Source organism: Mirounga angustirostris, unplaced genomic scaffold (assembly GCF_029215605.1).
Source record: "Mirounga angustirostris isolate CCGP_5_RB_7025 unplaced genomic scaffold, mMirAng1.0.hap1 SCAF_15, whole genome shotgun sequence".
NCBI classification, from domain to species: domain Eukaryota; kingdom Metazoa; phylum Chordata; class Mammalia; order Carnivora; family Phocidae; genus Mirounga; species Mirounga angustirostris.
The window spans coordinates 80,848,756-80,876,293 of NW_026991723.1; the positions used below are offsets into that span (position 1 = coordinate 80,848,756).

Genomic DNA, 27,538 nt, shown 5'->3' on the forward strand with positions numbered 1-27,538 from the left:
TACACACCATGAACTTAATGCTTTCTGATCCAACAAGCTAAAAGCTTGGATATATGCAGCTGTAATCCATTATCAGTGGAAGTCATTTCTATGAGATTGGACTTGCTGATTGAAAAATTGGTGACAAGAGGGCGCCTGGGTGGCTCAGTTGGTTGGGCGACTGCCTTCGGCTCGGGTCATGATCCTGGGGTCCCGGGATCGAGTCCCGCGTCGGGCTCCCTGCTTGGCGGGGAGTCTGCTTCTCCCTCTGACCCTTCCCCCTCTCGTGCTCTCTCTCTCTATCTCATTCTCTCTCAAATAAATAAATAAAAAATCTTTAAAAAAAAAAGAGAGAAAGAAAAATTGGTGACAAGAATGTCTGAGGTCCTTTATGGGCTTCTGAAATAGGTACAGAGTGTAAGGATGTGCGTGTCCCATGAAAATACTCACCAAAGAGCAATCTTAGTAGAGGAGGCTCTTAGTAATCAAGTAGAGAAAAACTTCTTTGATGTCAGCCAGCCTCTTTTTGCGGCCACCACAGTGCTTTCTTGATGACCCATGTACAAAGTGGCCTTGGTGGCAGGGATGGAGGCTATCTGGTGGCTCAGTAAGATAGACTTTCCTCTCATCAGTGATGATTTGACTTTCTCTGCTGCTAAAGGCACAACCACCCAACAGCAGAGGCCATCCTGAGTGCATCGTATGACTCTTTTCTTCTGAGGGACTGTCTGGCCGCTGGTGGCATATTGATTACCTTGGATCTTTTCCATCAGGGAAGGAGAAGAGATTTGTCCCCAAACAAATATATTCTGGGTACAGATATACCTTTCTTTTCCATAGTGCCTCTGTGAGCACCACCACTTGTAGACTTACGGAATGTTTTATTCATTGCCTCTGACAAGGAGATAGATTTTATTGTCAAGTAAGTGTTCCTATCCATGGAATTCACTGGTCTTACCATGTAACTCATGATGCAGAAGCAGCTAACTTTATGAAATGGCCTAAAGAAGACTCAGTTACAGTATCAGCTATAAGACAACATTTGGTGACATTGGGGTGCTGTCCTAAAGGTATGGGATATATCTTAAAATAGTGGTCGCTATATCATATTGTCTTCCTCAAAGCCAGAATGCATAGATCCTGGAACTAGGAAGTAGAGATGTGAGGCTTTCTTTTACAATCACACCAAATAATCTACCGAAGCAATATTCACTTCCTTCTCTGCAACCCTGGGCTCAGTGAGTTTGGAGGTCCTAGTGCACTAGGAAATAAAGTGATGGTCCTGTTGAATTAGGATCTGAGATTTTCCCTGGCCATTTTGCCTTCTCATCATGCTGAATCAACAGCCAGGGAAGGGGTCTCTGTACTGGATAAGGGAACTTATCACAATTATCAAGATGAAAGCAGGCTGCTATTACACAATAGTAGAATGAGGGCTGTATTTAGAATTCAAGGTGTTCCCTGGGAGCCTCTTAAACTACTTTATCCAACAGTCCTTGTTAGGGGAAAACCATGGCAATCCAATGAATAAAGACCCACTAAAGACTCAGATCCCACAGAGAAAATGTGTATGTCATCTCACTAGTAAAGAACCCTGTTCAGCTGACCTTCTAGCAGAGGGTGAGGAACATAAAACTGGTGGTGGAAGAAAGAAGTGATCAATATGAACTTGACTTTAGAACTGGCTACAAGGGGCGCCTGGGTGGCTCAGTTGGTTAAGCGACTGCCTTCACAGGGAGCCTGCTTCTCCCTCCGACCCTCCCCCCTCTCATGCTCTCTCTCATTCTCTCTGTCTCAAATAAATAAATAAAATCTTAAAAAAAAAAAAAAAAGAACTGGCTACAGGAATGAGGACTATAGCAGGCATGTATATTTATATTATAAACATAAGTCTGTGTGTATATATATATATGATATATATATAGCTTTTTATATGCTAACCAATTATTTTCCTTTTTTCCTTCTCCTCCTACTTTTTTTTTTTTTTTTTAAGGAGGAGTGTTAGTTATTCTTTTCTTTACAATTTAGATCAGAGTTCATCAAACTGAAGAGCCACATACAGTCCTGAGGGAGAGGACCTCATATCATCTTTGGTTCCTGGACATGATGAGGGAAACGATGTCGGGTGGTACTTTGTGTTTCACCCTTTTGGGAAGAAAGTGATTATTTATACAAAAGTTGGTTGAATTCTGCGAGGTAGAAACATGACATTGTTTTATGGGAGTTAGGCATGGGTGGAAGGAGGAGTATGGATGCTTCGTGGCAAAATGGGTGAACTGTGGTAGCCATTTGTCTGTTTACTGTCAGATTTCTCTCTCATTTTTCCTGCGCTCTGCTCAGTATGGCAGGGACCTGTGTCTCCCAGACTCCCTTGCATCTGACTAGTGGATAGCACTGGACAGTGGAAAACAGGAAGACAGGATAGGAGGAGAAAAGTCTGTATGTTTCTCTCTTGTGTCTGTCTCTGCCTCCATCTTTAGCAGTGACTGGGACTCCTCTCTTTATTGTCCCCACTCGTGCCTGGCTACTCATGCTAGGTTCTAGTGATTTCTGGACATTCTACAATTTTTCCTTCAGCCTTAGGAGTGCTATTGCCTTCATTTAAAAGAAAAAATTATGGGTTGCTCCGCTCTCTCTTGTGTACTCCTCATTTTATATGTCCAGTTCCCTGCGTTAAATTCCTACTGTTTAAATACCAAGAATAGTAGTATCTGTTTTCCTAACTGGACCCTGACTAGTGATAAAATCTCTGTGTGTGCATGTATGTGCGCATGTGTGTGGTATAAATCAGTTTGTATAAAATATTAAATAAGCATGTGAGTGTGTGCCTGTGTGTGTGTATTCATGTGGTAGGTATGTAAATGTATATGAAAGGATTATTGAAGGGTAGGTTTTCAAAGGGAGAGTAAAGGGGGGGCTTTAAATTTTCTCTATCTTGTTTATTTTCTTTTCAATTAGTTTTTACAACAAACAACTTTACAAAGTTTAAAACTACAAATTCAAAAAAATTTTTGAATGACTCAGTTTCCTAAGTATCTTGTTTATTTTCTTTTCAATTAGTTTTTACAACAAACAACTTTACAAAGTTTTAAAACTACAAATTCAAAAATTTTTTTGAATGACTCAGTTTCCTAAGTAATTATCTGTCCATCTGGTGGCAACTTTAACGTCTTTAATGTTTTACATAGAGAGAATATTACTATTCTTGCAGTGACTTCTTATCCACACCTCTAGACAATCCCCTTTCTTACGCAATATGAGAAATGTGTATCTACATGGATCAATAAAAATATTTCAGGTTTCATTTTCTTGTGAGAGATTCTATTTTGTTCATTGTGATCCAACAAATAATATTTCCTCAACACTCACACAGGATATGAAATCACTGTATTTCCATCTGATGTCAATACATTCATTCTGCAACTGCTATATCCCATCTTATACAATTCAAAATGAATATGAGGGAAAGTATGAGTATGCTGTGTTGGTGGCCTTGCCATTTTGTTAGTGATTCTTTTTTTTAGTGGTAAAATTTATCAAGTGCTAATTTCCTAAGGAATAAGACAAAATGATGCTCTTAACTTCAGCAACCTGAAGGAAGTGCTATATAATTACATTGTCACCCTAAGATGTTCATAATCCTTTTTAGCCCAAAAGAGTTTGATACTGTAAATAAAAGGAACATCTGTTTTAGTAAAATCCCAGCAATATTCTGGTGATAAGAGTTTAGTGGGTTTATGGAGAAAGAAGTACTTGTTTAAGTGACTTTCATCATGCCACACTGCTTCGATGCTGTTTTTCTTGTCATTCATGATTCCTTTTAAGCACTCCCTGGCAATATTGAGAACTTGAATGGGAGTGCCACCAAACACAGCAGCATGGTAATAAAAATCTCCCATACCAAAAGGTATATATGCTTCTGATAACTCACTTCTTTCATATGGCACCACTGTAGGATCTTCCTTATACCAATAAGCATGTAACTGAGCTACTGACTCCCCCAGAGTCTCCAATCCATATTTCCTTATGAAGATTTGATCCACGTCCATGCAGAAGAGAAAGTCAACTTCATATTGGATATGATCCATAACATGTTCACTAATAACCTTCATGCGCATCATACTGATATCTTGCCATCTCTTCTCTCGCTTAATTTCAAACACTTTGATCGAACGGAGGGGACCCAGCTGTATCCAAGGCATCCTGGAGAAGTCATCTATCAGGACATAAATTATGACTTTATGGCCAACCATAAAAAACTCATCTGCAGATAATACAAATTTCTTCAAGTAGTGGTCAATATATCTGTGAAGCAAATAAGAAATGACTAAGTTCATTGTCGTACATTTTGGTGGAACACATACTACTTAAATTATCCTGGCTGTAGTTTGTCCAAACATGCTAGTAAGCCAACCAAATATTAGATGTACTTCTTGAGTTGTATTTAAGTGGTGTAAAAGCAAGTGAAATCATCCGCCTTTCCTCTCCCTGACGGGGTTCTGTGAATTATAGGAGAGAAGAGGACTTCCTCACTAGGGGGAATGAAACTTGTTGAGATCAGAAAACAGCATAGAGCCCAATGCAAGATGAGAACCAGAGTCTTCAGGGTTATCAGAGAAGAGGGAACTTGCTTTTCAGGTTGTAGGCAAGAAGGTCTTGGGGCATTGCAAGAACAGTGATTGATGTCTGGGGCTTGCTTTATGAGGGGTCAGTTATGCAGAAAAGGTTAGAGGTAGCATGGTCAGCTACCACTATCTGCAACGTCTCTCTTATTTTGCCTCGTGGCCTTTAGTATAGTGCTAAGATTGTAGGATTAGAAAACAAAACTTTCTCTTTTCTGGTCTCTCCACCCAGTGAAAATTCTCAGAATAATAAATGGCCTCAGGTAAATTCAAAAAAGGAAGGGTAATCATACATGCCTCAGCTTCAAATAATGTTTATATAATCATTAAAAATAAGTTCTGAATATTGACCTAAGTTTTAAGAAACATAGCAGATGGAGTCAAGAGAAAACTTTCTAGTTTGGAGTATCTAAAATTATGACAATTTAAATAATTAAAGCAAGATAGATTATGAAAAATATCACTTAAAATATTCTACTGAGTTGGAAACTAGCAACTCAAATCCAAAGAAATACAATTTATCCACATTTTTTATGGTTCGTGCTTTTGTATTACATTTCAGAAATCGTTGCCTCCTCAAAGTAGTGAAAATATGCTCCTATGGGGCGCCTGAGTGGCTCAGTTGGTTAAGCGACTGCCTTCGGCTCAGGTCACGATCCTGGAGTCCCTGGATCGAGTCCCGCATCAGGCTCCCTGCTGCAAGGAGTCTGCTTCTCCCTCTGACCTTCTCGACCCTCCCCTTCTAATGCTCTCTCTCTCTCAAATAAATAAAATCTTTAAAAATATATATATATACTCCTATGTTTTCTTCTAGTTGCTTTATTGTTTTAACTTTCACATTAAGTTGGTTATCCATTTGAATTAATTTTTGTGTATGGCATAATATAGGGCTGTTTTTGTTGTTCTCAGGCTTTGATAGTAATCCTATTGGCTGGGAATGCCTGGGACTCACCTGAACCCTGCTAGTTGTGGTGAGACCCCCACAGACATTTCCCCTACCAGAGCCAATGTTGGCTGGACCAACCCTGGTGGTTCTTATTACACTTGCAAGATGCATCTCAGCAACAACCATCAGAGAACTTTGAAAAAACAAGGTTTATTTCTCACAAGTCCTGGAGGGTACAAGATAAGCGCAGGGTCACAGAGTAAGGTCCTATGTAGGGAGAGAGAAGGGGGGACTTTTGGGGTTCTGCCCTTATCGGGGTGGGGGGCCTAGGGTTTCACAATTTAAAACCCAAGAGCAAGAATGAAAGCACAGGAAGGAAAACGCAGGGTCACTCAAGTGGTCGGTAATGTAGGTTACCCAGGCCTTTCTTTAAAAGGGGAATTTCATGGGAGGGGTGGCCTGACTCTTTACCTAGTTGTTTAGCTAGTGACCACGTCAAGACTGGCAATAGGTTTATTTGAGTTGGATGTCTTTGACATGGAAAAAAAGGTTATTGTCAGGTGCTCTCACTATAATGGAGAACATTTTTTCCTCAATTTTTCAAACACTTTCTATTTTGGAATGGTATTTGATTTACAGAACAGGTGCAAACATATTATAGAGAGTTCCCATATATGCTGTACCCACCTTCCCCTAATGTTAATATCTTAACCATGGTACATTTGTCAAAACTAGGAAATTATCAGTGGTTAAAGACTATAACTGGTTAAAGACTATAACTAAACCACAGATTTTATTTTGATTTCACCAGTTTTTCCCCTCATGGCCTTTTTAGTTTCCAAGCTCCAATCCAGAATACATACTGCATTTTGTCATGATGTCTCCTTAGGCTCCTCCAGTCTGTTCTCAGTTTCTCTCTAGTTTGGGTTTTTCTGATGTTTTCTTAGGTAAAGTTAATTTTAATACAGTCACATTTATCAACCTTTTCCTTTATGATCAGTATTTTCTGTATCTTGATTAAGAACTCCTTTCTTGTCTTGATTTCACGAAGATATACTATGGTTTTCCCTTTAACTTTTGGTCTTCAAACTACCTGGGAATTATGTTTGTATATGCTTGCCATACATATATGCCATAGAGCTACAATTGCGGTGTTCTCATGCGGACATCAACTCTCTCCAGCATCATTTGTGGAAGTCTTTCCCTACAGATCCACAATGTAATAGCCACAGCCATAGTCTTTCACATTTGCATGGGCGTTTGTGTTTTATTATATTGGCTTATTTGTTCATCCCTGTTGCAAATATTCATGTCTAAATGCTCTATATAGATACTTTCAATCTAGGTTTTCAGTCCCACCTACACTCCTAATTTCAGAGGCACTTGATGCCATCAATTACTGAGATTTTCAGGGGTTCTTTAACACACACTAGGGAGTTTTTATGATAAAGTTAATGAGGCTTTGGTTTCAGTGCCCCTTCACTTGCATAGGACTCTTCTAAGACTCACTGTGTTCTACTGAAGGAGGGTGGGAAGGAAGCAGAAGCTCCATCTATGTTCTGAAAGTAGGAACATTGCCCCAGCATGGGGGTCACTCACTGTGCCCACTTACAGATCCTGGGGCAGCAATGGAGAGGGGTCAGAATGGATCTGGGAAAGAGGTACACAGGAACTTCTTCTGTAAGGATTCCTACCTCCCTCCCTCTCTCTCTCTCTCCCTCTCTCCCTCCCTCCTTCCTCCCTTCCTTCCTCTTTCCTTCTGTGTGTTTTTTTTTTTAAGATTTTATTTATTTATTTGAGAGAGAGTGAGAGAGAGAGCATGAGTGGGGGGAGGAACAGAGGGAGGGGGAGAGGCAGACTCCCCACTGAGCAGGGAGCCCGATGTGGGGCTCAATCCCAGGATTCTGGGATCATGACCTGAGCCAAAGGCAGGCACTTAACCGAGCCACCCAGGCACCCCTGTGTTTTTTCTTTTTAAATATAAATTACTATCGGGGCACATGACTGGCTCAGTCAGAAGAGCATGTGACTCTTGATCTTGGGGTTGTGAGTTCAAGCCCCACATTGGGTGTAAAGATTACTAAAAAAAATAAATAAAACTTTTTAAAAAGGGCTATTTAAAAAAAGAATAAATTACTATCAATATCTAATAATGAGTTGCTATAAAGTTGATAAAATTCATTATTTTATTTTTATTTATTTATTTATTTATTTTATTATTATGTTCAGTTGGCCAACATATAGTACATTATTCGTTTTTTTGTTTGTTTGTTTTTTCTCTTCATCTCAGTTAAAGCTCTTTGAATGGCAAATATTAGAAATCCTCTTTTTTTTATTATGTTGTTAATCACCATACATTATATCATTAGTTTTTGATGTAGTGATCCGTGATTCATTGTTTGCATATAACACCCAGTGCTCCATGCAGAACGTGCCGTCTTTAATACCCATCACCAGGCTAACCCATCCTCCCAGCCCCCTCCCCTCTAGAACCCTCAGTTTGTTTTTCAGAGTCCATCGTCTCTCATGGTTCGTCTCCCCCTCCGATTTCCCCCCCTTCATTCTTCCCCTCCTGCTATCTTCTTTTTTTTAAAACATATAATGTATTATTTGCTTCAGAGGTACAGATCTATGATTCAACAGTCTTGCACACTTCACAGAGCTCACCATAGCACATACCCTCCCCAGTGTCCATCACCCAGCCACCCATCCCTCCCACCACCCACCACTCCAGCAACCCTCAGTTTGTTTCCTGGGATTAAGAATGCCTCATATCAGTGAGGTCATATGATACATGTCTTTCTCTGATTGACTTATTTTGCTCAGCATAATACCCTCCAGTTCCATCCACGTCGTTGCAAATGGCAAGATTTCATTCTTTTTGATGGCTGCATAATATTCCATTGTATATGTATACCACATCTTCTTTATCCATTCATCTGTTGATGGACATCTTGGCTCTTTCCACAGTTTGGCTATTGTGGACACTGCTGCTATAAACATCAGGGTGCACGTACCCCTTCGGATCCCTACATTTGTATCTTTGGGGTAAATACCCAGTAGTGCAATTGCTGGATTGTATGGTAGCTCTATTTTCAACTTTTTGAAAAACCTCCATACTGTTTTCCAGAGTGGTTGCACCAGCTTGCATTCCCACCAACAGTGTAGAAGGGTTCCCCTTTCTCTGCATCCCTGCCAACATCTGTCATTTCCTGACTTCTTAATTTTAGCCATTCTGACTGGTGTGAGGTGATAGCTCATTGAGGTTTTGATTTGGATTTCGCTGATGCCGAGCGATGTTGAGTACTTTTTCATGTGTCTGTTGGCCGTTTGGATGTCTTCTTTGGAAAAATGTCTGTTCATGTCTTCTGCCCATTTCTTGATTGGATCATTTGTTCTTTGGGTGTTGAGTTTGATAAGTTCTTTATAGATTTTGGATACTAGCCCTTTATCTGATATGTCATTTGCAAATATCTTCTCCCATTCTGTCAGTTGTCTTTTGGTTTCGTTGACTGTTTCTTTTGCTGTGCAAAAGCTTTTTATCTTGATGAGGTCCCAATAGTTCATTTTTGCCCTTGCTTACCTTGCCTTTGGCGATGTTTCTAGGAAGAAATTGCTGCGGCTGAGGTCGAAGAGGTTGCTGCCTGTGTTCTCCTTTAGGATTTTGATGGACTCCTGTCTCACATTGAGGTCTTTCAACCATTTTGAGTCTATTTTTGTGTGTGGTGTAAGGAAATGGTCCAGTTTCATTCTTCTGCATGTGGCTGTCCAATTTTCCCAACACCACTTGTTGAAGAGACTTTGTCTTTTTTCCACTGGACATTCTTTCCTGCTTTGTTGAAGATTAGTTGGCCATAGCGTTGAGGGTCCATTTCTGGGCTCTCTATTCTGTTCCACTGATCGATGTGTCTGTTTTTGTGCCAGTACCATACTGTCTTGATGATGACAGCTTCATAATAGAGCTTGAAGTTCGGAATTGTGATGCTGCCAGCTTTGCTTTTCTTTTTCAACATTCCTCTGGCTATTCGAGGTCTTTCCTGGTTCCATACAAATTTTGGGATTATTTGTTCCATTTCTTTGAAAAAAGTTGATGGTATTTTGATAGGGATTGCATTGAATGTGTAGATTGCTCTAGATAGCATTGACATCTTCACAATACTTGTTCTTCCAATCCATGAGCATGGAACGTTTTTCCATTTCTTTGTGTCTTTCTTGATTTCTTTCATGACTATTCTATAGTTTTCTGAGTATAGGTTCTTTGCCTCTTTGGTTAGATTTATTCCTAGGTATCTTATGGTTTTCGGTACAATTGTAAATGGGATCAACTCCTTAATTTCTCTTTCTTCTGTTTTGTTGTTGGTGTATAGGAATACCACTGATTTCTGTGCATTGATTTTATATCCTGCCACTTGACTGAATTCCTGTATGAGTTCTAGCAGTTTTGGGGTGGAGTCTTTTGGGTTTTCAACATAAAATATCATATCATCTGCAAACAGTGAGAGTTTGACTTCTTCTTTGCCGATTTGGATGCCTTTTATTTCTTTTTTGTTGTCTGACTACTGTGCCTAGGACTTCTAATACTATGTTGAATAGCAGTGGTGATAGTGGACATCCCTGCTGCATTCCTGACCTTAGGGGGAAAGCTCTCAGTTTTTCCCCATTGAGAATGCTATTTGCTGTGGGTTTTTCATAGATGGCTTTTATGATATTGAGGTATGTACCCTCTATGCCTATACGCTGAAGAGTTTTGATCAAGAAAGGATGCTGTACTTTGTCAAATGCTTTTTCTGCATCTATTGAGAGGATCATATGGTTCTTGTTCTTTCTTTTATTAATGTATCACATTGATTTGCGGATGTTGAACCAACCTTGCAGCCCAGGGATAAATCCCACTTGGTCGTGGTGAATAATCCTTTTAATGTACTGTTGCATCCTATTGGCTAGTATTTTGGTGAGAATTTTTGCATCCATGTTCATCAAGGGTATTGGTCTGTAATTCTCCTTTTTGATGGGGTCTTTGTCTGGTTTGGGGATCAAGGTAATGGTGGCCTCATAAAACAAGTTTGGAAGTTTTCCTTCCATTTCTATTTTTTGGAACAGTTTCAGAAGAATAGGTATTAATTCTTCTTGAAATGTTTGGTAGAATTGCCCTGGGAAGCCATCTGGCCCTGGGCTTTTGTTTGTTGGGAGATTTTTGATTACTGCTTCAATTTCCTTAGTGGTTATGGGTCTGTTCAGGTTTTCTATTTCTTCCTGGTTCAGTTTTGGTAGTTGATACATCTCTAGGAATGCATCCATTTCTTCCAGATTATCTAATTTGCTGGCATATAAGTTGCTCATGATATGTTCTTATAATTGTTTGTATTTCTTTGGTGTTGGTTGTGATCTCTCCTCTTTCCTTCATGATTTTGTTGATTTGGGTCATTTCTCTTTTCTTTTTGATAAGTCTGGCCAGGGGTTTATCAATCTTGTTAATTCTTTCAAAGAACCAGCTCCTTGTTTCGTTGATCTGTTCTACTGTTCTTTTGGTTTCTATTTCATTGATTTCTGCTCTGATCATTATTATTTCTCTTCTCTTGCTGGGTTTAGGCTTTATTTGCTGTTCTCTCTCCAGGTCCTTTAGATGTAGGGTTAGGTTGTGTATTTGTGACCTTTCTTGTTTCTTGAGAAAGGCTTGTATTGCTATATGCTTTCCTCTTAGGACTGCCTTTGCTGTATCCCAAAGATTTTGAACAGTTGTGTTTTCATTTTCATTGGTTTCCATGAACTTTTTTAAATTCTTTAATTTCCTGGTTGACCCATTCATTCTTTAGTAGGATGCTCTTTAGCCTCCATGTATTTGAGTTCTTTCTGACTTTCCTCTTGTGATTGAGTTCTAGTTTCAAAGCATTGTGGTCTGAAAATATGCAGGGAATGATCCCAATCTTTTGGTACCAGTTGAGACCTGATATGTGACCTAGGATGTGATCTATTCTGGAGAATGTTCCATGGGCACTAGAGTAGAATGTGTATTCTGTTGCTTTGGGATGGAATGTTTTGAATATATCTGTGAAGTCCATTTGGCCCAGTGTGTCATTTAAAATCTTTATTTCCTTGTTGATCTTTTGCTTAGATGATCTGTCCATTTCAGTGAGGGGGGTGTTAAAGTTCCCCACTATTATTGTATTGTTGTCGATGTGTTTCTTTGCTTTTGTTATTAATTGCCTTATATAACTGGCTGCTCCTGTGTTAGGGACATAGATATTTACAGTTGTTAGATCTTCTTGTTGGATAGACCCTTTAAGTCTCTTATTACAGTCTTTGGTTTAAAATCTAATTTGTCTGATATAAGGATTGCCACCCCAGCTTTCTTTTGGTGTCCATTAGCATGGTAAATGGTTTTCCACCCCTTCACTTTCAATCTGGGGGTGTATTTGGGTCTAAAATGATTCTCTTGCAGACAGCATATTGATGGGTCTTGTCTTTTGATCCAATCTGATAGCCTGTGTCTTTTGATTGGGGCATTTAGCCCATTTACATTCAGGGTAACTATTGAAAGATATGAATTTAGTGCTATTGTATTGCCTGTAAGGTGACTGTTACTGTATATTGTCTGTGTTCCTTTCTGGTCTATGTTGCTTTTAGGCTCTCTCTTTGCTTAGAGGACCCCTGTCAATATTTGTAGGGCTGGTTTCGTGTTTGCAAATTCCTTTAGTTTTTGTTTGTCCTGGAAGCTTTTTATCTCTCCTTCTATTTTCAGTGACAGCCTAGCTGGATATAGTATTCTTGGCTGCATATTTTTCTCATTTAGTGCTCTGAATATGTCATACCAGTCCTTTCTGGCCTGCCAGGTCTCTGTGGAAAGGTCTGTTGCCAATCTAATGTTTCTACCATTGTAGGTTACAGATCTCTTCTCCCGAGCTGCTTTCAGGATTTTCTCTTTGTCTCTGAGACTCGTAAGTTTTATTATTAGATATCGGGGTGTTGATCTATTTTTATTGATTTTGAGAGGGGTTCTCTGTGCCTCCTGGATTTTGATGCCTGTTTCCTTCCCCAAATTAGGGAAGTTCTCTGCTATAATTTGCTCCAATATACCCTCTGCCCCTCTCTCTCTTTCTTCTTCTTCTGGGATCCCAATTATTCTAATGTTGTTTTGTCTTATGGTATTGCTTATCTCTTGAATTCAGCCCTCGTGATCCAGTTGTTTATCTCTCTTTTTCTCAGCTTCTTTATTTACCATCATTTGGTCTTCTATATTGTTAATTCTCTCTTCTACCTCATTTATCCTAGCAGTTAGAGCCCCCATTTTTTATTGTACCTCATTAATAGCCCTTTTGATTTCGACTTGGTTAGATTTTAGTTTTTATTTCTCCAGAAAGGGTTTCTCTAATAACTTCCATGTTTTTTTTCAAGCCCAGCTAGTATCTTTAAAATCATCATTCTGAACTCTAGTTCCAACATCGTACTAATGTCCCTATTGAGTAGGTACCTGGCAGTTGGAACTGCCTCTTGTTCTTTTTGTTGAGGTGATTTTTTCCCTCTTGTCATTTTGTCCAGACTCCTCTGGACAAAATAGATGAATGAGAGAACAAAATGCTAACGGTACCAACGTCCTCAGAAAATATACTCTAAACAAATCAGAAAAGACCTGAAACCAGGGGGAAAGAAAGGGAAAGAAAGAAAAAAGAAAAGGAGAAAAAAAAGAAAAAGAAAAAGATAAAAACAGAACAAAACAAAAAAAACGGAATATGATCAAATATGATCAGGCTGGTGCATAGATTGGTGCCACACACTAGATTTTGGGTGTATTTTGGTCTGTTAGAAGAAAAGTGCCTCCCAAAATTTTAAAGAAAGAAAAACTTATATATGTACAAAAATAAGGGTTAATACAATGAAGGGATGGAATATGACTGTAAAGATGAAAATTATAAAAGATTTTATAAAAGGAATTGATAAGATAAGAAGTTGTTTGAAAAAAGAAAGAAGAGGATTAAAAAAAAAGAAAAAGGGAGAGAATGTGATCAGGCAGGAGACTAGAACAAAGCCATACACTAGAGATTTAGGGTATATTTTGATCTGTTAGAAGAAACTGTATCTCAAAATTTTAAAGAGAGAACAACTTATATATATATGCCAAAAATAAGGGTAACTACTATGAAGGGATAGAATATGACCCAAAAATGAAAAATAAAAATGTTTTTTAAAAAAGGGATTGAGAAGATGTTGATTGAAAAAGGGAAAAAGAAAAATTAAAAAAAAAAAAAGACAGTTAAAAAAAATTAACTTTGAAAGACTAAAGAATCATGGTAAAAAAGCCATGGATTATATGTGCAGTATTCCCCTAGCGCTGGAGTTCTGCCATTCTCATTGATCGGTAAACTTGGTCTTGGTTGGCTGTTCTCGCCGATCTTCTGGGGGAGGGGCCTGTTGCCGTGGTTTCCAAATGTCTCTGCCGGAGGCAGAATTGCCCCGCCCTTGCCAGTCCAGGCTAAGTAATCTGCTGGGGTTTGCTCTTGGGAGCTTTTGTTCCCTGCGAGCTTTCCGTACAGCTTTGGAGGCGGAGAGTGAAAACGGCGGCCTCCCAGTCTCTGCCCCGGAGGAGCCGAGAACTCGGGGCCCCGCTCCTCAGTGAGCCCCCAGAGAAAAGCCATCAGTCACTCCCGTCTCCTCGGTCTCCAGCCGCACTCCGTGCTCAACCGGCCTGTGACCGCGTGTTTCTCTCTCTGGCACCCGACCCCGGGTGGAGTCTCCAAACCCAGCAGATCCCTGCGGTGCACTCCCGCGCGGCTCCTCCCGGGGGAGGAAGGTGAGTCTCCCCGGATCTGCCGCTTGTCGGGTCCCTGCTGGAGGAGCAGTGGCCCAACTGTGCCGCGGATCACAGTTTATGGCAACCCCGAGCTGAGAGCCCGCGCCTGGGCTCTGTCTCTGCAGCCGGCTTCCCCAATCCGATACGTGGGAGCTCTGCTGCACTCAGGCACCCCCAGTCTTTCTGTGACCCCGAGGGTCCTCAGCCCACACTGTCCCACAAGGGTTCCACCCCCTGCTTAGCCACTGGAGCGCCGTCCCTTAGCGGAGCAGACTTCTCAAAGTTCCGATTTTGTGCTCCGCTGCTCTATCACTTGCCAGAAGCGGTTGACGGAGGCCCCTCCCCCGCCGTCTATCCTCCCGAATATCGCCTCGGATTCACTTCTCCGCATGTCCTACCTATCAGAAAGTGGTCGCTTTTCTGTTCAGAGAGTTGTTGCTATTCTTTTCTTCGATCTCCTGTTGAGTTCGTAGGTGTTCAGAATGGTTTGATCCCTATCCAGGTGAATTCCTGGGACCAGATGAAATCCAGGTCTCCTACTCCTCCACTATCTTGCTCCGCCCCCCTACATCATTAGTTTTTGATGTAGTGTTCAACGATTCATTAGTTGCATATAACACCCAGTGCTTATCACAACACGTGCCCTCCTTAATACCTGTCACTCGGTTATCCCATCCCCCCCCCTTCTGTAACCCTCAGTTTGTTTCCCAGAGTCCAGAGTCTCTCCTAGTTTGTCTCCCTCTCTGATTTTTCCCAATTCAGTTTTCCCTCCCTTCCCCTATGATCCTCTGCACTATTCCTTATATTCCACATATGAGCGAAACCATATAATTGTCTTTCTCGGCTTGACTTATTTCACTTAGCATAACCCCCTCCAGTTCCATCCATGTGGATGCAAATGGTAGGTATTCATCCTTTCTTATGGCTGAGTAATATTCCATTGTATATATGTACCACATCTTCTTTATCCATTTGTCTGTTGAAGGGCATCTCAGCTCCTTCCAGAGTTTGGCTATTGTGGACATTGCTGCTATGAACATTGGGGTGCATGTGCCCCTTCTTTTCACTACATCTGTATCTTTGGGGTAAATACCTAGTAGTGCAATTGCTGGGTCATATGGTAGCTCTATTTTTAACTTCCTGAAGAACCTCCATACTGTTTTCCAGAGTGGCTGCACCAGCTTGCATTCTCACCAACAGTGTAAGAGGGTTCCCTTTTCTCCACATCCTCACCAACATTTGTTGTTTCCTGTCTTGTTAATTTTTTGCCATTCTAACTGGTGTAAGGTGGTATATCATTGTGGTTTTGATTTGTATTTCCCTGATGGCTAGTGATATTGAACATTTTTTCATGTGTCTGTTAGGCATTTGTATGTCTTCTTTGGAGAAGTATCTGTTCATGTCTTCTGCCCATTTCTTGACCAGATTATTTGTTTTTTGGGTGTTGAGTGAGAAGTTCTGTATAAAAATTTATAATTTTAATGGGTAATATGTACATTGTTCAACTTAATACTTTCTTGTACTTTTTGGGGTATGATTTTGATATGAGGGCAGCACTTGCTTCATAAGGTGAATTGGAAAGTGTTCCTTTCTCTTTGATTTTTTGAAGATTATGTAGAACTGATGTTAATTCTTTAAATATTTGGTAGAATTTTCCAGTGAAAACGTCTGGGCCTGGAGACTTTGGGAGTTTTTAAAATTATGAATTCTATTTCCTCAACAGATATAGGGCTATTGAAATGGTCAATTTCATGTTGGGTGGGTTGTGATAGTGTTTTCAAGGTCCATTTCACCTAAGTTTTCAAATGTATGTGTGTAGAGTTAGTATTCTCCAATGATCCTTTTGATGTCTGCCAAGTCTGAGGTGATATACCCTGTTTCTTTCCTAATATTTGTAATTTTTGTCAATTTTTTTTCTTTGCCAGACTTCCTGGATGATTGTGAATTTTATTGGTTTTTTTTTCAAGGAAAAAGCTTTTTGATTTTTTGATTTTTCTCTATGGCTTCTCTGTTTTCAGTTTCATGGATTTCTGTTCTCATCTTTACTATTTCCTTACTTCTGTTTACTTTGGCTTTATTTTGTCCCACTTTTCCTAGATTCCTGAGGTGGGATTATTGATAATCTACCATTTTCTACAATAAAAAGCTTGAATGTAAAGGACATTTGGCATTACCTACCTTCCTACAGCAAATACAATCAATCCCACAGTAATTTTATGTTTTTCATAATACTCTTCCAATACTTCTTCATTGAAAGTGCCATCCCATACAACTGGAGCTGACCAGCTGGTGGTCGACAGGTTCATGTATTCACTGTAAGAAAGACATAAGAATTATGAACAAGATATCTTTTAATAAAACTGCAATAGATGTTACTAATGTATAAAGCCCGTGTCTGGTTGCAGCATTTCCTTACTCCTAATTCGAAGCTTTGATGGTTATGATAAACTGGAGAAACAGCTTCTCAGAAATGGCCAGATCATTACAAAAGTACATTATAAATTAGTTATACTGTGATTCCAAGATCTTTGAGGACAGTTAAAATGTCACCCAAAGTTTAAAATAGCAATATCTCCTGTATTTGGACAAAATCTCCTGGTCTTAGGCTTTTTGACATTAATTATTTTCAGAGACCATATTTTGAAAAATGACCTTTCCAGTTTCATACTCTAAAATGCTGCCAGGCTAATGTTACTGCATAGTGTCAGAAACAACTTTGTCAAAACTCTGGAAGGTAGCCAAAGTTTGGAGTTTTAGAGCAATCAAGCAAAAGTTAAATCAGGAAAAGGATGACAACACAATAGAAGAAGGAAAGCTTTGTGATATTTTAACTTAGCCTTACACCAACTCCCTGCCAGTTTGGGAGTGGTATTGAAAACAGCAAACCATGTTCTCATTGTGAGTACCTACTTCTGGAGGAGAAGAGTGGATCTAACTCCGAAGGAATTGTGTTTGTTCATTTGGACATGAGAGTTCCTCAAAGGACTGGACTGCTAGTGCTTTCCTTTGTTTCGCTTAACTCAGAACTCTCTCAGAATGGAAAAGTGGGTAAGTGGGGGGCAGTCCTTGAAAACATTTTAAAAAGGAACAAGCCCCTGCCACCTGAGGCAAGAAATTAACAGTTGGAATAAACACTAGATGTGCTGAAAGCCTGGGAAGAAAAGTTTGGAAGAGAGTTCTTTGAAAAGTAAAGGCTTTGATAAGATCCTATGTGTAACAAGGAATTAGGAAATCCATGCACATGTTCAGGGCAGGTTACGTGCTGTGAAAAGATCCCTGAAGATCCTAAGCTTTCACCTCTGGATGATATTTAGACTCAGTGCAAGCAGGAAGTGAAGTCTAAGGCAGAGTTGTAAATAGCTGGGCTGTGTTGAAGGAGAGCCCAAACACAGAACCAATCTTCAAAGACTGTAAGAGGGTTCTTTTCTTTCTTTTTCTTCTTTCCTTTTCTCTTTTCTTTTCTTTCCTCTTTTCCTTCCTTTTCTTTTCTTCTTCTTCCCCTTCTCCTCTTCCTCCTTCTCTTCATCTTCTCCTTCTTCTCCAGTAACCCCCCAACCACCACCATCACCACCACTCTAGCTCTAGTCATTTAAGGATATCTCTGTCAAACCACTAGCTGACCACAAGCTAAAGGAACAGAGACCTCGCAGACCAAACAAGACAAAGAATACGGTCTTTAAAAATAGTCTGGAAAAGTCACTAAACAGACAAACAACTCTAGGAGGTGAGAGCATCTGACTTCCAAAGTGATCACACTATAATATACAAAATTCCTAGTTTTCAACTAAAAATGATGATGCATGCAAAGAAACAAGAATGTATGGGGCGCCTGGGTGGCTCAGTTGGTTAAGCGGCTGCCTTCAGCTCAGGTCATGGTCCCGGAGTCCCGGGATTGAGTCCCACATTGGGCTCCCAGCTCGGCGGGGAGCCTGCTTCTCCCTCTGACCCTATCCCCTCTCATGCTGTTTCTCTCTCTCTCTCAAATAAATAAATAAATAAAATCTTTAAAAAAAGAAACAAGAATGTATGGTCCGTTCAGAGGGAAACTGTCCCTAGGGAAGCCCAGACATTAGGCTTACTAAAACAAGACTTTAAACCAACTATTTTAAATGTGCTGAAAAAGCCAAAGAAAACTGTGGACAAAGAACTAAAGGAAACCAGGAGAACAATAGCTTAACAAATAGAGAATGTGAATAAAGAGATAGAAATTATAAAAAGGAACCAAATAGAAATTCTGGAGCTAAGAAGTATAATAGCTGAAAAAAAAAAAACAAAAAACAAAACTTGCCCTAAGATTTCAACAGCAGATTTGAACAGGCAGAAGAAAGAATCAGATACACACAGAACATTTTAGCCAACAATGGAATACATATTCTTCTCAAATACACATGGGACATTTTCCAGGATGGTCATATGTTAAGCCATAAAGCAAATCTCAATAAACTTAAGATGGCCGGAAACATGCAAACTATCTTGTTCATTGACAATGGAATGAAATCAATAACAAGAAAATTTGGAAAGTTCACAAATATGTGGAAATTGAACAACACACTCTTAAACAACCAAAGGGTCAAGAAAAAAATCACAAAGGGAATGAAAAAATACATTGAGATGAATAAAAATGAAAATAAAACATACCAAAACTTATGGGATGCAGTGAAAAGCAATACTCAGAAGGAAATGTATAGCTGTAAACATCTATATTAAAAAAGTAGAAAGATATTATATAATAACCTAACCTTCCACCTTAAGGAACTAGAAAAAAATAGCAAACTAAACCCAAAGCAAGCAGAGGAACAGAGAATAAAGACTGGAGCAGAGACAACTGACATAGAGGAAGAGGAAAAAAATGATAAAATTAATGAAGCCAAAAGTTGGTTCTTTGAAAATATCAACAAAATTGACAAATCTTTTTTTGAAGATTTTATTTATTTGTTTCAGAGAGAGAGAATGGACGAGCAAAGGGAGTGGCAGGCAGGGGGAGAGGCAGGTAGAGGAAGAAGCAGGCTCCCTGCTGAGCAAGGAGCCTGATGCAAAAAAAAAAAAAAAAAAGAAAGAAAAAGAAATGCAGTGGGAGTTGAATTTTATCAGTAGTTTATTTGGAATCTGTATAAATGATTATATGGTTTTCTTCTTTGTTCAACTCTTGGGATGAATCATCATCCTGAGTTACAAGGATATGCCTTACTTGTTAGTGGGATCCTGTGTCAGTTATTAAGCTAGCATCTTTCATAGCTAAACCCACCCCACTATACTCGGCTTTATTGTGCTGAGCTGGGACTCTGCGAGCCACAGTGGGCACCCTATGAGGCTCTGCTAATAGAAGGCACTGGAGGAAAATTACAAGCCTGGAGGAAGAAGGAACTTGCTCTTTCCTGTTTCCAGTGGGCTCCTTGCCTTCCTCCTGTTCCCTCAAATCCCACACCACCATATTAGCAGTTCCTTCCCAGACCAGCAGTTGAATCTAGATTTCAGCTTTTCCAACACTTGCAGACCCAGCCTCATGGTGCCCTTCCCTAGAGGGCTGGTTCTCTGTCCCAAGAGGCCTTTCAAGAGCTCGGAGATACTAGCACAGTGGAGTGCGTGAGTTTAAGCTCAAGTTACCTAGTTAACAACTTTATGCTAGTTAACAGTTCTTTGTATTAAATTCTCTCTTAAAATAATCTGCGTGCTTTCTGTGTCCTGATTAGATCTGATAAAAGTTAGGATATCATGGAAGGATGAGTCACAGACCATTATCCAATCATGATCTTAACTGGACATCTCCTTGCAAAGTTATTTAGGACAAGTCCTGAAACCCTGCAGCACCAGGGAGAAAGACAGGTGGGTGTAGTAAGAAGAGGGAGGCAGAGAGGCCAGAGGAAAGCCACCATATTAAAGTGAGAAGTGCACAGATGGCCCATCTATCTGATTTGGGCTTTGGTTCCCTCATTGGTGAAATGAGGAGAATCAACCAAAAGATCTCAGATATACCCTTCACACTTTGACCTGCTATTTTAGGGCCTTTGGGTTTCTGTCATTAGGGCCTTTGGGTTTCTGTCATTCCACACTCTTATTTATGGAGGATGTAGGCCCTAATGTCCATTCCCAATGCATCTTGGCCACTGCTTATTTTTTAAAATGTAATCAAAGATCCATCTGCCATCCAACAGTTGGAATGCCATTTGGAGTATTGTTGCCATCTGTTAACTTCTGAACAATCTATGGATCAATCTCACATGTGTTTGATTTGGAATTCTTACCTGGGAGAAAACCAGTCTGATAGCTCTAATTCTTTTGATTGAGTATCCACAAACCTATCAGGAGGAATAATGCAAAGAATCACACTGTATCTATTTGAGTTTGAGGTAACTGAGTGTCTACCAAATCCTGGGCTATGTTATAATATGATGTAAAGTGCAAGATAAGCGTGAAGCAGTATGAAAACCAATGATGAACTTTGATGGGAGTGGCATGGAAAATCATGATTTCTTACCTCGACTTAACAGTCTCTGGGCTGCCCAGAAACCTTTATGTGTTTCCACAATGTTCATTCTCCTTCTTCTCATTGATAGAGAAATAGCTGTCATCACATGAAAGCTCCCTCAATCTTCTGCCACCTTGCCTCCAAATTTATCTTGAGCACTGATTTTCCCCCCTTTTATTGCAACGGAATTATAACCCTACTTTCTGGCCTTAAATATCCTATCTGCTCAGGAGCCTTGGTTTGAAGGGTTTCGCCTAGGCTTTCTATTTGATCAGTTAACTTGCGTGCAGGCATTTTCCTGTGGCTTCAGATTTGTATGTGCAGCTAGACTTCTCCCAGGAATTTAAGACCCAGACATCCAATAGTGTTCTGAAGTCTTCTACTTGAAGTTTGCACCAATGCCACAAGATCAAGATGTTTAATGTGAAAATCATCCTGTCTTCCCCAAAGTAGGTCCCCTTCATATGTTGCCTTATCACTTGGATTGGCAAGGCAGAAGTATGAGCCTCCATATTCCCATCCCCCGTAATTAACACTGTGATCCCCTCTGCCTGTCCTTGCACTGGCCTTTTTCAACCCATTCTCCATATGTCCACTGTGCTGCCACTGTCATGTTTCTGAAGCTCCAGTGTTCCCATATCATTATTCTGTTTAACAGGGTTCGGTGGCTTCCCATTGTCCTGAGGATCACATCTACATTCCGTATATGGCCATGACATTCTGCGTGATCTGACCCTTCACACTGTTTCAGCCACGTCTCCTACCCAGCCCCACAGTGACAGTTTTCCAGACTCACTTGCCTCTTTAAATTTCCTTAAACACGCCACGACTTCAACCAGTTGATTCCCACATAGCCTTTAGGTCTCGTGTTAAATATCCCTACTTAAGGGAAGTATACTCTAACCTGCTGGATGAGGTTAGATTCCCTTCATTAATAGCTAATACTTATGGAATACTTTCCTAAGTATTATCTAATTTAATCCACCTCGGGGCGCCTGGGTGGCTCAGTCGTTAAGCGTCTGCCTTCGGCTCAGGTCATGATCCCAGGGTCCTGGGATCGAGCCCCGCATCGGGCTCCCTGCTCAGCGGGAAGCCTGCTTCTCCCTCTCCCACTCCCCCTGCTTGTGTTCCCTCTCTCGCTGTGTCTCTCTCTGTCAAATAAATAAATAAATAAATAAATAAATAAATAAATAAATAAATAAATAAATAATAATTTAATCCACCTCTATGAGATAGGTATTGTTGTCATTATTATTATCCTCATTTTACTAGATAAGGAAATTGAGGCACAAAGAGTTTTTATTATCTTGTCCGTAGTCACACAGCAGGTGGAAAGACAAATAGTTGGGCCTGCGTCCTTACTTCCTCCTTGCTATACGCTCTAATGGCCCCCTAGCTAGCTTATCTTTGGAGAGTTGATCCTGGGCTGAGTTCAGGAGGGGATTGGGCAGCTGTGGAGCTGAGCTGTATGTCATGAGTGAGCACTGCAGTGTCCAGGGTGTGACTAAGACCATGGCCTTCTACACAGGCACCTGCCTCATTGACAGCAAAGCCTTTGGATGCTGAATTAGTGTGTTAAGGCCATATGTGTAAGGCCTGATGCTAAGGAGAGCTAATATTAATGATAGAGCAATTGTTAGATTGTGTTGCATTGTGTACATTTTACCAGGAAACATATTAAATCTTTCTTTCTCCCAGCCTCTGCTGCAGCAGGCTTCCCTTGCATGTTCCCCCCTTTGTCTAGGGGTTTTCCTCTTGTTTTCAGGTGGTTGAGAGTTACTGTCCCCTGTTAGCCATGGCTCTGTGGAGGGGAAACATACCCTGCCCATGAAAACCATCTTACTGTATTATTTTCATGCACGGAGCAGCTCACCCACATATGGAGTCACAGTCCTGCTGAGAGTGTTGTGCACTATGGACCCACCAGAGACATAAGGCTCTTCCACACAACAAGCATCAGAAAGAAAGTTTCTTTTACTTCACTATGTGGGTTCCCATGACTGCAGGGAGAAACTGAAGAACATGTTATGATTTCGGGCCTTGCACAATCTTTAAGGAAGTTTTCCTCTCTGCGTACGTTCTGATAGTATGATTTTGTAGGTGGCTTGTGGTTAATAACAATCTCCTGAATCTTTTAACCAAAACTTTACTCCTGTGTGATTTCCCAGAGCTTTAAAAGACCCAAGATTCCTGGAAGCTGGGTTCTGGCTCCCATCACACGTTTCCCCTAACCACTTCTCACTCCTAGTACTCCTAGTCCTCTGACCTTACACAAGCATCTCCAACATATGTTTGTAAAATTGCTTTGGTTTACCTGCCTGCAGGAGCCAAGGACTTGCAGGTACCCCACTGCCCTCCAACAGGTTTTGTCCTCAAAGAAGAGGTCATAGCATATTTGTAAATAAGACTTACCAGCACCGGTGTATCTTCTGTAGTTTCTTTGTGCTTAAGATAGACAAAAATAATCATATTACTTTTAAACTTATACAAAGGGTTTCCACATTTAATTTTTTTGAAGATTTTATTTATTTATTTGAGAGAGAGAGAGCACAGAGGGATAGCAGCTCGAACAGACTAAGACACATATTGTGTGCCAACATTATTGGTTGTAGAGAGATACAGTAATGACCATAATAAAAAAAAAATTACTGCAGTTAAGGACTTCATATGCTATATCTTAAAAAAAGGAAACCTAATTATTTGAGCTACAAATGAAAGAAGAACTAACTTAATATCATTGAAACAATGGAATTTGCTGATTGCCAATGAATTCTTTCTACTTGTGTAACTATGTGGAAGGCAGATACCATACATAGTGCCGGAAGTCACCAGTATTAGGGATGTTTCTTAAAGATGCCACCTATTTAAAAATGGCAGTTTCTCTAACATTTGCTAACTGCCATAATTACATGGTCACTATCTTGGTAGCTTAACATTGCTTCTCCTCACACATAGGAGCCTACCAAAATTATGTTTAGCTTTGATCACATTAGAAACAAAGAACTTTTATGCTGAAGGTTATGCTTATGCTGATATATTTGAATGCCATCTGGATATTTCTGGGTATATTGGATTGATACATTTGGATGCTTATTTATTCAGGGGGTTAGCCTATCACCTTTCTGACAAACTAGATCCTTACCAAACTCCAGAATAAAATATTCATTAATTTTTAAAAATTACCTGAAATGATACTGTCTGTGCAAAGCCCATAGAAACAATAAAAATAATAACAGTTGAATTATTTTTCTTCCATATTTCATCCTTTCCTGAGAGGAAAAAGAAACAGATAAAAGTAGATTAAATACAGCACAATGGTACACGATGTATACAGAGTAAGCTGTGTTGAATTGTGATTCTCCGTGACTTAAACCAGCTGATTTAATAGATATTGGCTAGGATTTGAGGACATCTGGTCCTTGGATGTCTCTCTATATGAAAATAGAATTGAGTCTGTGGAGGCACTTTTTGTGGGAGCTAGCTAGGACATTAGCTGGTCTAAGCTGGCCTTGATGCAAGAGATTTTATAACCTTCATTTGTGTTTTCTAGAGTGCACAGGGCTTTTCCTACAGAAAATCAAAATACAAATGCCACTTCCCGGCCTAACTTACAGGGTGGGGTGTCAGAGAAAAGAGATAATTGTGAAAATACTTACTTGGACTTTAAGGAGGGGTATAGTTGTGAAGGAACTTATTTTTAATGAATTAATATTATGAAGTTGATCATTCCAAGATAGGTGATAGGACCAATAACAGCATAAAATAGATGCTCTTCCTCAAAAGTATTTGAATATAAAATTGATTCCAAGTATGGGCTAGAGGCTGAACTATAATTTTTAGATTATTTGTACTTTGACCTTGGAATTTTGCCATGAAGTTTATAAAGCTCCTTTGTGATACTCAGTCTATGTACTTACGAAATTGTGTGCAGAAAAGGAATTGAATGTGGCTTAGTTTGGTTGAAATTAAGGACAAACTCTTACCTTTTGTTTTCCTAAGATCACATAGGACTTTTATATAGTTTCTTCCTTAGAGACTTAACATTTACAGTATGGTGGTTTGAGAAGGCATGTGGAAAATCTCAAGTGGGCAGTTTTCAAGCAGGACATTCTGAGACCTTTGAAAAATCATGAATCAGATAACCTGGTATTGGTTCTACGGCACTACCCAGTTCGCCTGTTTATTAGTTCAGTCTTCTGGGAATGATGATGTCATCAGATTCTCTTTTGATGATGAAAGAATTAGATACTTGCAATCATAACAATTCATATGCCAGTAGCTTCTCTTTGTCATTACCAAGGGACTAGATTTTGTTCCATTTAGGGGAAAAAAACAGGATCCTTGAAGTTCTTTTCCTTACTTGGGATTTTTTTTATAATACATTTTTAATTGAAGTACAATTTACATGAAGTAAAACACATGCAATTTAAGTGTATAGCTCATTGGGTTTTTTACACATGTACATGTCTATGTAAATACCACTTCAATTAAGATTCAGGATGTCTCCATGACCCCAGTAACTTTTTTCTTGTGCCCCTTTGAGTCACTACTCTCTCCCATCCAGGAAACCGGTGTTCTGATTTCTATTACCATAGCGGAGTTATTCCTGCTGTAGAACTTCATATAAGTAGAATTGCATGGCATGTATTCTTTGCATTTGGGTTTTTTTTTTTTCCACTCAAGGTTTTGGAACTCACCTATGTTGTGTGTATCTGACACATACCAAAAGCTAATTCAAAATGAATTATAGATGTAAGCATAAAAGCTAAAGCCACAAGCTTTTAGAGAAAAACATAGGATATCTTTCTAACCTGGGGATAGATAAAGGTCCCTTAGAAAGTGACAGAAAACAACAACTAAAAAAATGATAAATTATACTTTATTATAATTAGAAAACTTTTGCTCATTGAAAGACACCATTAAGAAATTAATAATTAAGCCATTACTACTCACCAATGGTTTATAGTGACCTAAATATTACATACCATACATGATCCATACAGGAAATAAAATCTATTATTAATGTTAGAAGTTTTCTGTTGATCTCCATTCTTCCTAGAAGAAAAAATGGGGATGGTGAAGAAAGATAATTAAATTAATACAGAATTAGAATGTTTTGAGTCATAGGAAAGTAGATCATACCAGACTAATGCTCCCATAGATGACAGTCATAAGTCCTGGAAGGGAAAATAAAATAAAAATTAAATAAAATTATTTGAAGGCAAAAGAGATGGAACAAAACTAGTTGATCCTTGAAAGGAAGGAAGTGTATTGGGTAAAATTTACATTTATACAACTTTTCATCTGAGGTTACCGCCCAATTCACACAGAGTTGGGTGGCTAGAACTCACAGAGAAAGACATGAGCGGTCAGAGGATGAAATTCATACATGTAAAGGAGGCTAAAAAATAATATAGAAAACAGAAAGAGGAAAACACAGAATGGGGTACCCCAAAATCTGCATAGAAACTCTGACTTAAACCCTGGAGGACAACTAAACTGTCCATGCTTAGGAAAAACTGCAGTTTCCCTAGGAAATAGCAACATCTGAAATTGAGCAATTTCCGCCAATGCTCCCTGCAGGATAAATGGAGTTTGGAATTTGAGTCCAGCCCAGTTAACTATCTGTCCAAACAAAAATCAACACTCTTTAGAGGAAAATAACAGAATCCAGAGTCTCTACATGTCATCTATAATGTCAGGTATACATTTTGGAAAATTCCTAGGCATGCAAAGAAACAGGAATATGTGCCCCATACTGAAGAGAACAAGACCCCAATATAAATCAGATGTTCAAAGTGGTAACCAAGGACTTTAAAGGAACTATTATAAAAATGTTTGAGGATTTAATGGAAAACTTGGTCAAAACAAATGAACAGAGGAAAGCTGTTTAAAAATGGACATTCTAGAACTTTGAAAGTACTGTATTTGAAATGAGGATGTTAGTGGATGGGCTTACAAATGGATTGTATACTCTAGAAGAAAAGGTCAGTGAAATGAAGGATAGATCAATGTTAATCATCTTATGTGAAAAAGAGAGGAAATGAAAATCCATTTACATTTAAACTGCAATCAGAGGCGCCTGGGTGGCTCAGTCATTAAGCGTCTGCCTTCGGCTCAGGTCATGATCCCAGGGTCCTGGGATCGAGCCCCACATTGGGCTCCCTGCTCTACGGGAAGCCTGCTTCTCCCTCTCCCACCCCCCCGCTTGTGTTCCTGCTCTCTCTATCTCTCTCTCTGTGTCAAGTAGATAAATAAAATCTTTAAAAAAAAAAATTTTTAACTGCAATCAGAAGCCACCTTAGGGGCGCCTGGGTGGCTCAGTCATTAAGCATCTGCCTTCAGCTCAGGTCATGATCCTAGGGTCTTGGGATCGAGCCCCGCATTGGGCTCCCTGCTCAGCAGGAAGCCTGCTTCTCCCTCTCCCACTCCCCCTGCTTGTGTTCCCTCTCTTGCTGAGTCTCTCTCTGTCAAATAAATAAATAAAATCTTAAAAAAAAAAAAAAAGAAGAAGCCACCTTAGCCACCCACATTCAGAAGTTTTCACACTCTGTCATTATGACAGTCTCTCCAAATTGGGGGCATTCCAGAGGAGGGGAAAGAGCGGGAAGCCTGGGGGTACACTGTCCTCTGGTTGGACAAATAAGATCATAAGGCATGAACAGGCATAATAATATTGAAATAATAACATTGAAAGCCCATCTACTCTCAGGAAGTGTTTGAGACAGCTTACTATTGTTTTTTTTAAAGATTTTATTTATATATTTGACAGAGAGAGATAGTGAGAGCAGGAACACAAG

At 39.7% G+C, this 27,538-nt stretch overlaps 1 protein-coding gene and 1 long non-coding RNA gene across 6 annotated transcripts in view; one reads left to right on the forward strand and one right to left on the reverse strand.

The window, feature by feature from the left end:
- The window catches only part of LOC135362716 (uncharacterized), a 134,124-nt gene that overhangs the window by 53,398 nt on the left and 53,188 nt on the right, over positions 1–27,538 (forward strand). Inside the window, exon 3 of one of the 3 annotated variants that reach the window (XR_010407719.1) lies at positions 1,973–2,896. The exons of the other annotated variants lie outside the window; for them this stretch is intronic. This is a non-coding gene — a long non-coding RNA (uncharacterized LOC135362716). Of the gene's footprint in view, positions 1–1,972; positions 2,897–27,538 lie in introns of those variants that run through there. 3 annotated transcript variants of the gene reach the window in all.
- Positions 3,000–25,789, reverse strand: LOC123849965 (N-acetyllactosaminide alpha-1,3-galactosyltransferase-like). 3 transcript variants are annotated; one of them, XM_064579466.1, is made up of 6 exons: positions 24,722–25,789; positions 23,922–24,007; positions 23,151–23,183; positions 20,515–20,568; positions 16,451–16,585; positions 3,000–4,284 (listed from the first exon to the last, which is right to left on the reverse strand). In XM_064579466.1, the coding sequence occupies exons 2-6, from the start codon at positions 23,999–24,001 to the stop codon at positions 3,591–3,593; spliced, it is 996 nt and encodes a 331-aa protein (XP_064435536.1). In that variant the 5' UTR covers positions 24,002–24,007; positions 24,722–25,789; the 3' UTR covers positions 3,000–3,590. The 3 variants fall into 3 exon arrangements, with proteins under 3 accessions (XP_064435536.1, XP_045739018.1, XP_045739019.1); XM_045883062.3 differs by having other exon boundaries at positions 23,922–25,789; XM_045883063.3 differs by lacking the exon at positions 24,722–25,789 and adding an exon at positions 18,911–18,970 and having other exon boundaries at positions 20,515–23,183.

Coding starts and splice junctions, on each gene's coding strand:
- LOC123849965 (XM_064579466.1), bottom strand. CDS start 24,001: ATGAAATATGGAAGAAAAATAATTCAACTGTTATTATTTTTATTGTTT. Junction 23,184..23,921: donor CACAGACAGTATCATTTCAG/GTAATTTTTAAA, acceptor GTCTATCTTAAG/CACAAAGAAACTACAGAAGA. Junction 16,586..20,514: donor TCAGACTGGTTTTCTCCCAG/GTAAGAATTCCA, acceptor TCTTTCTTACAG/TGAATACATGAACCTGTCGA.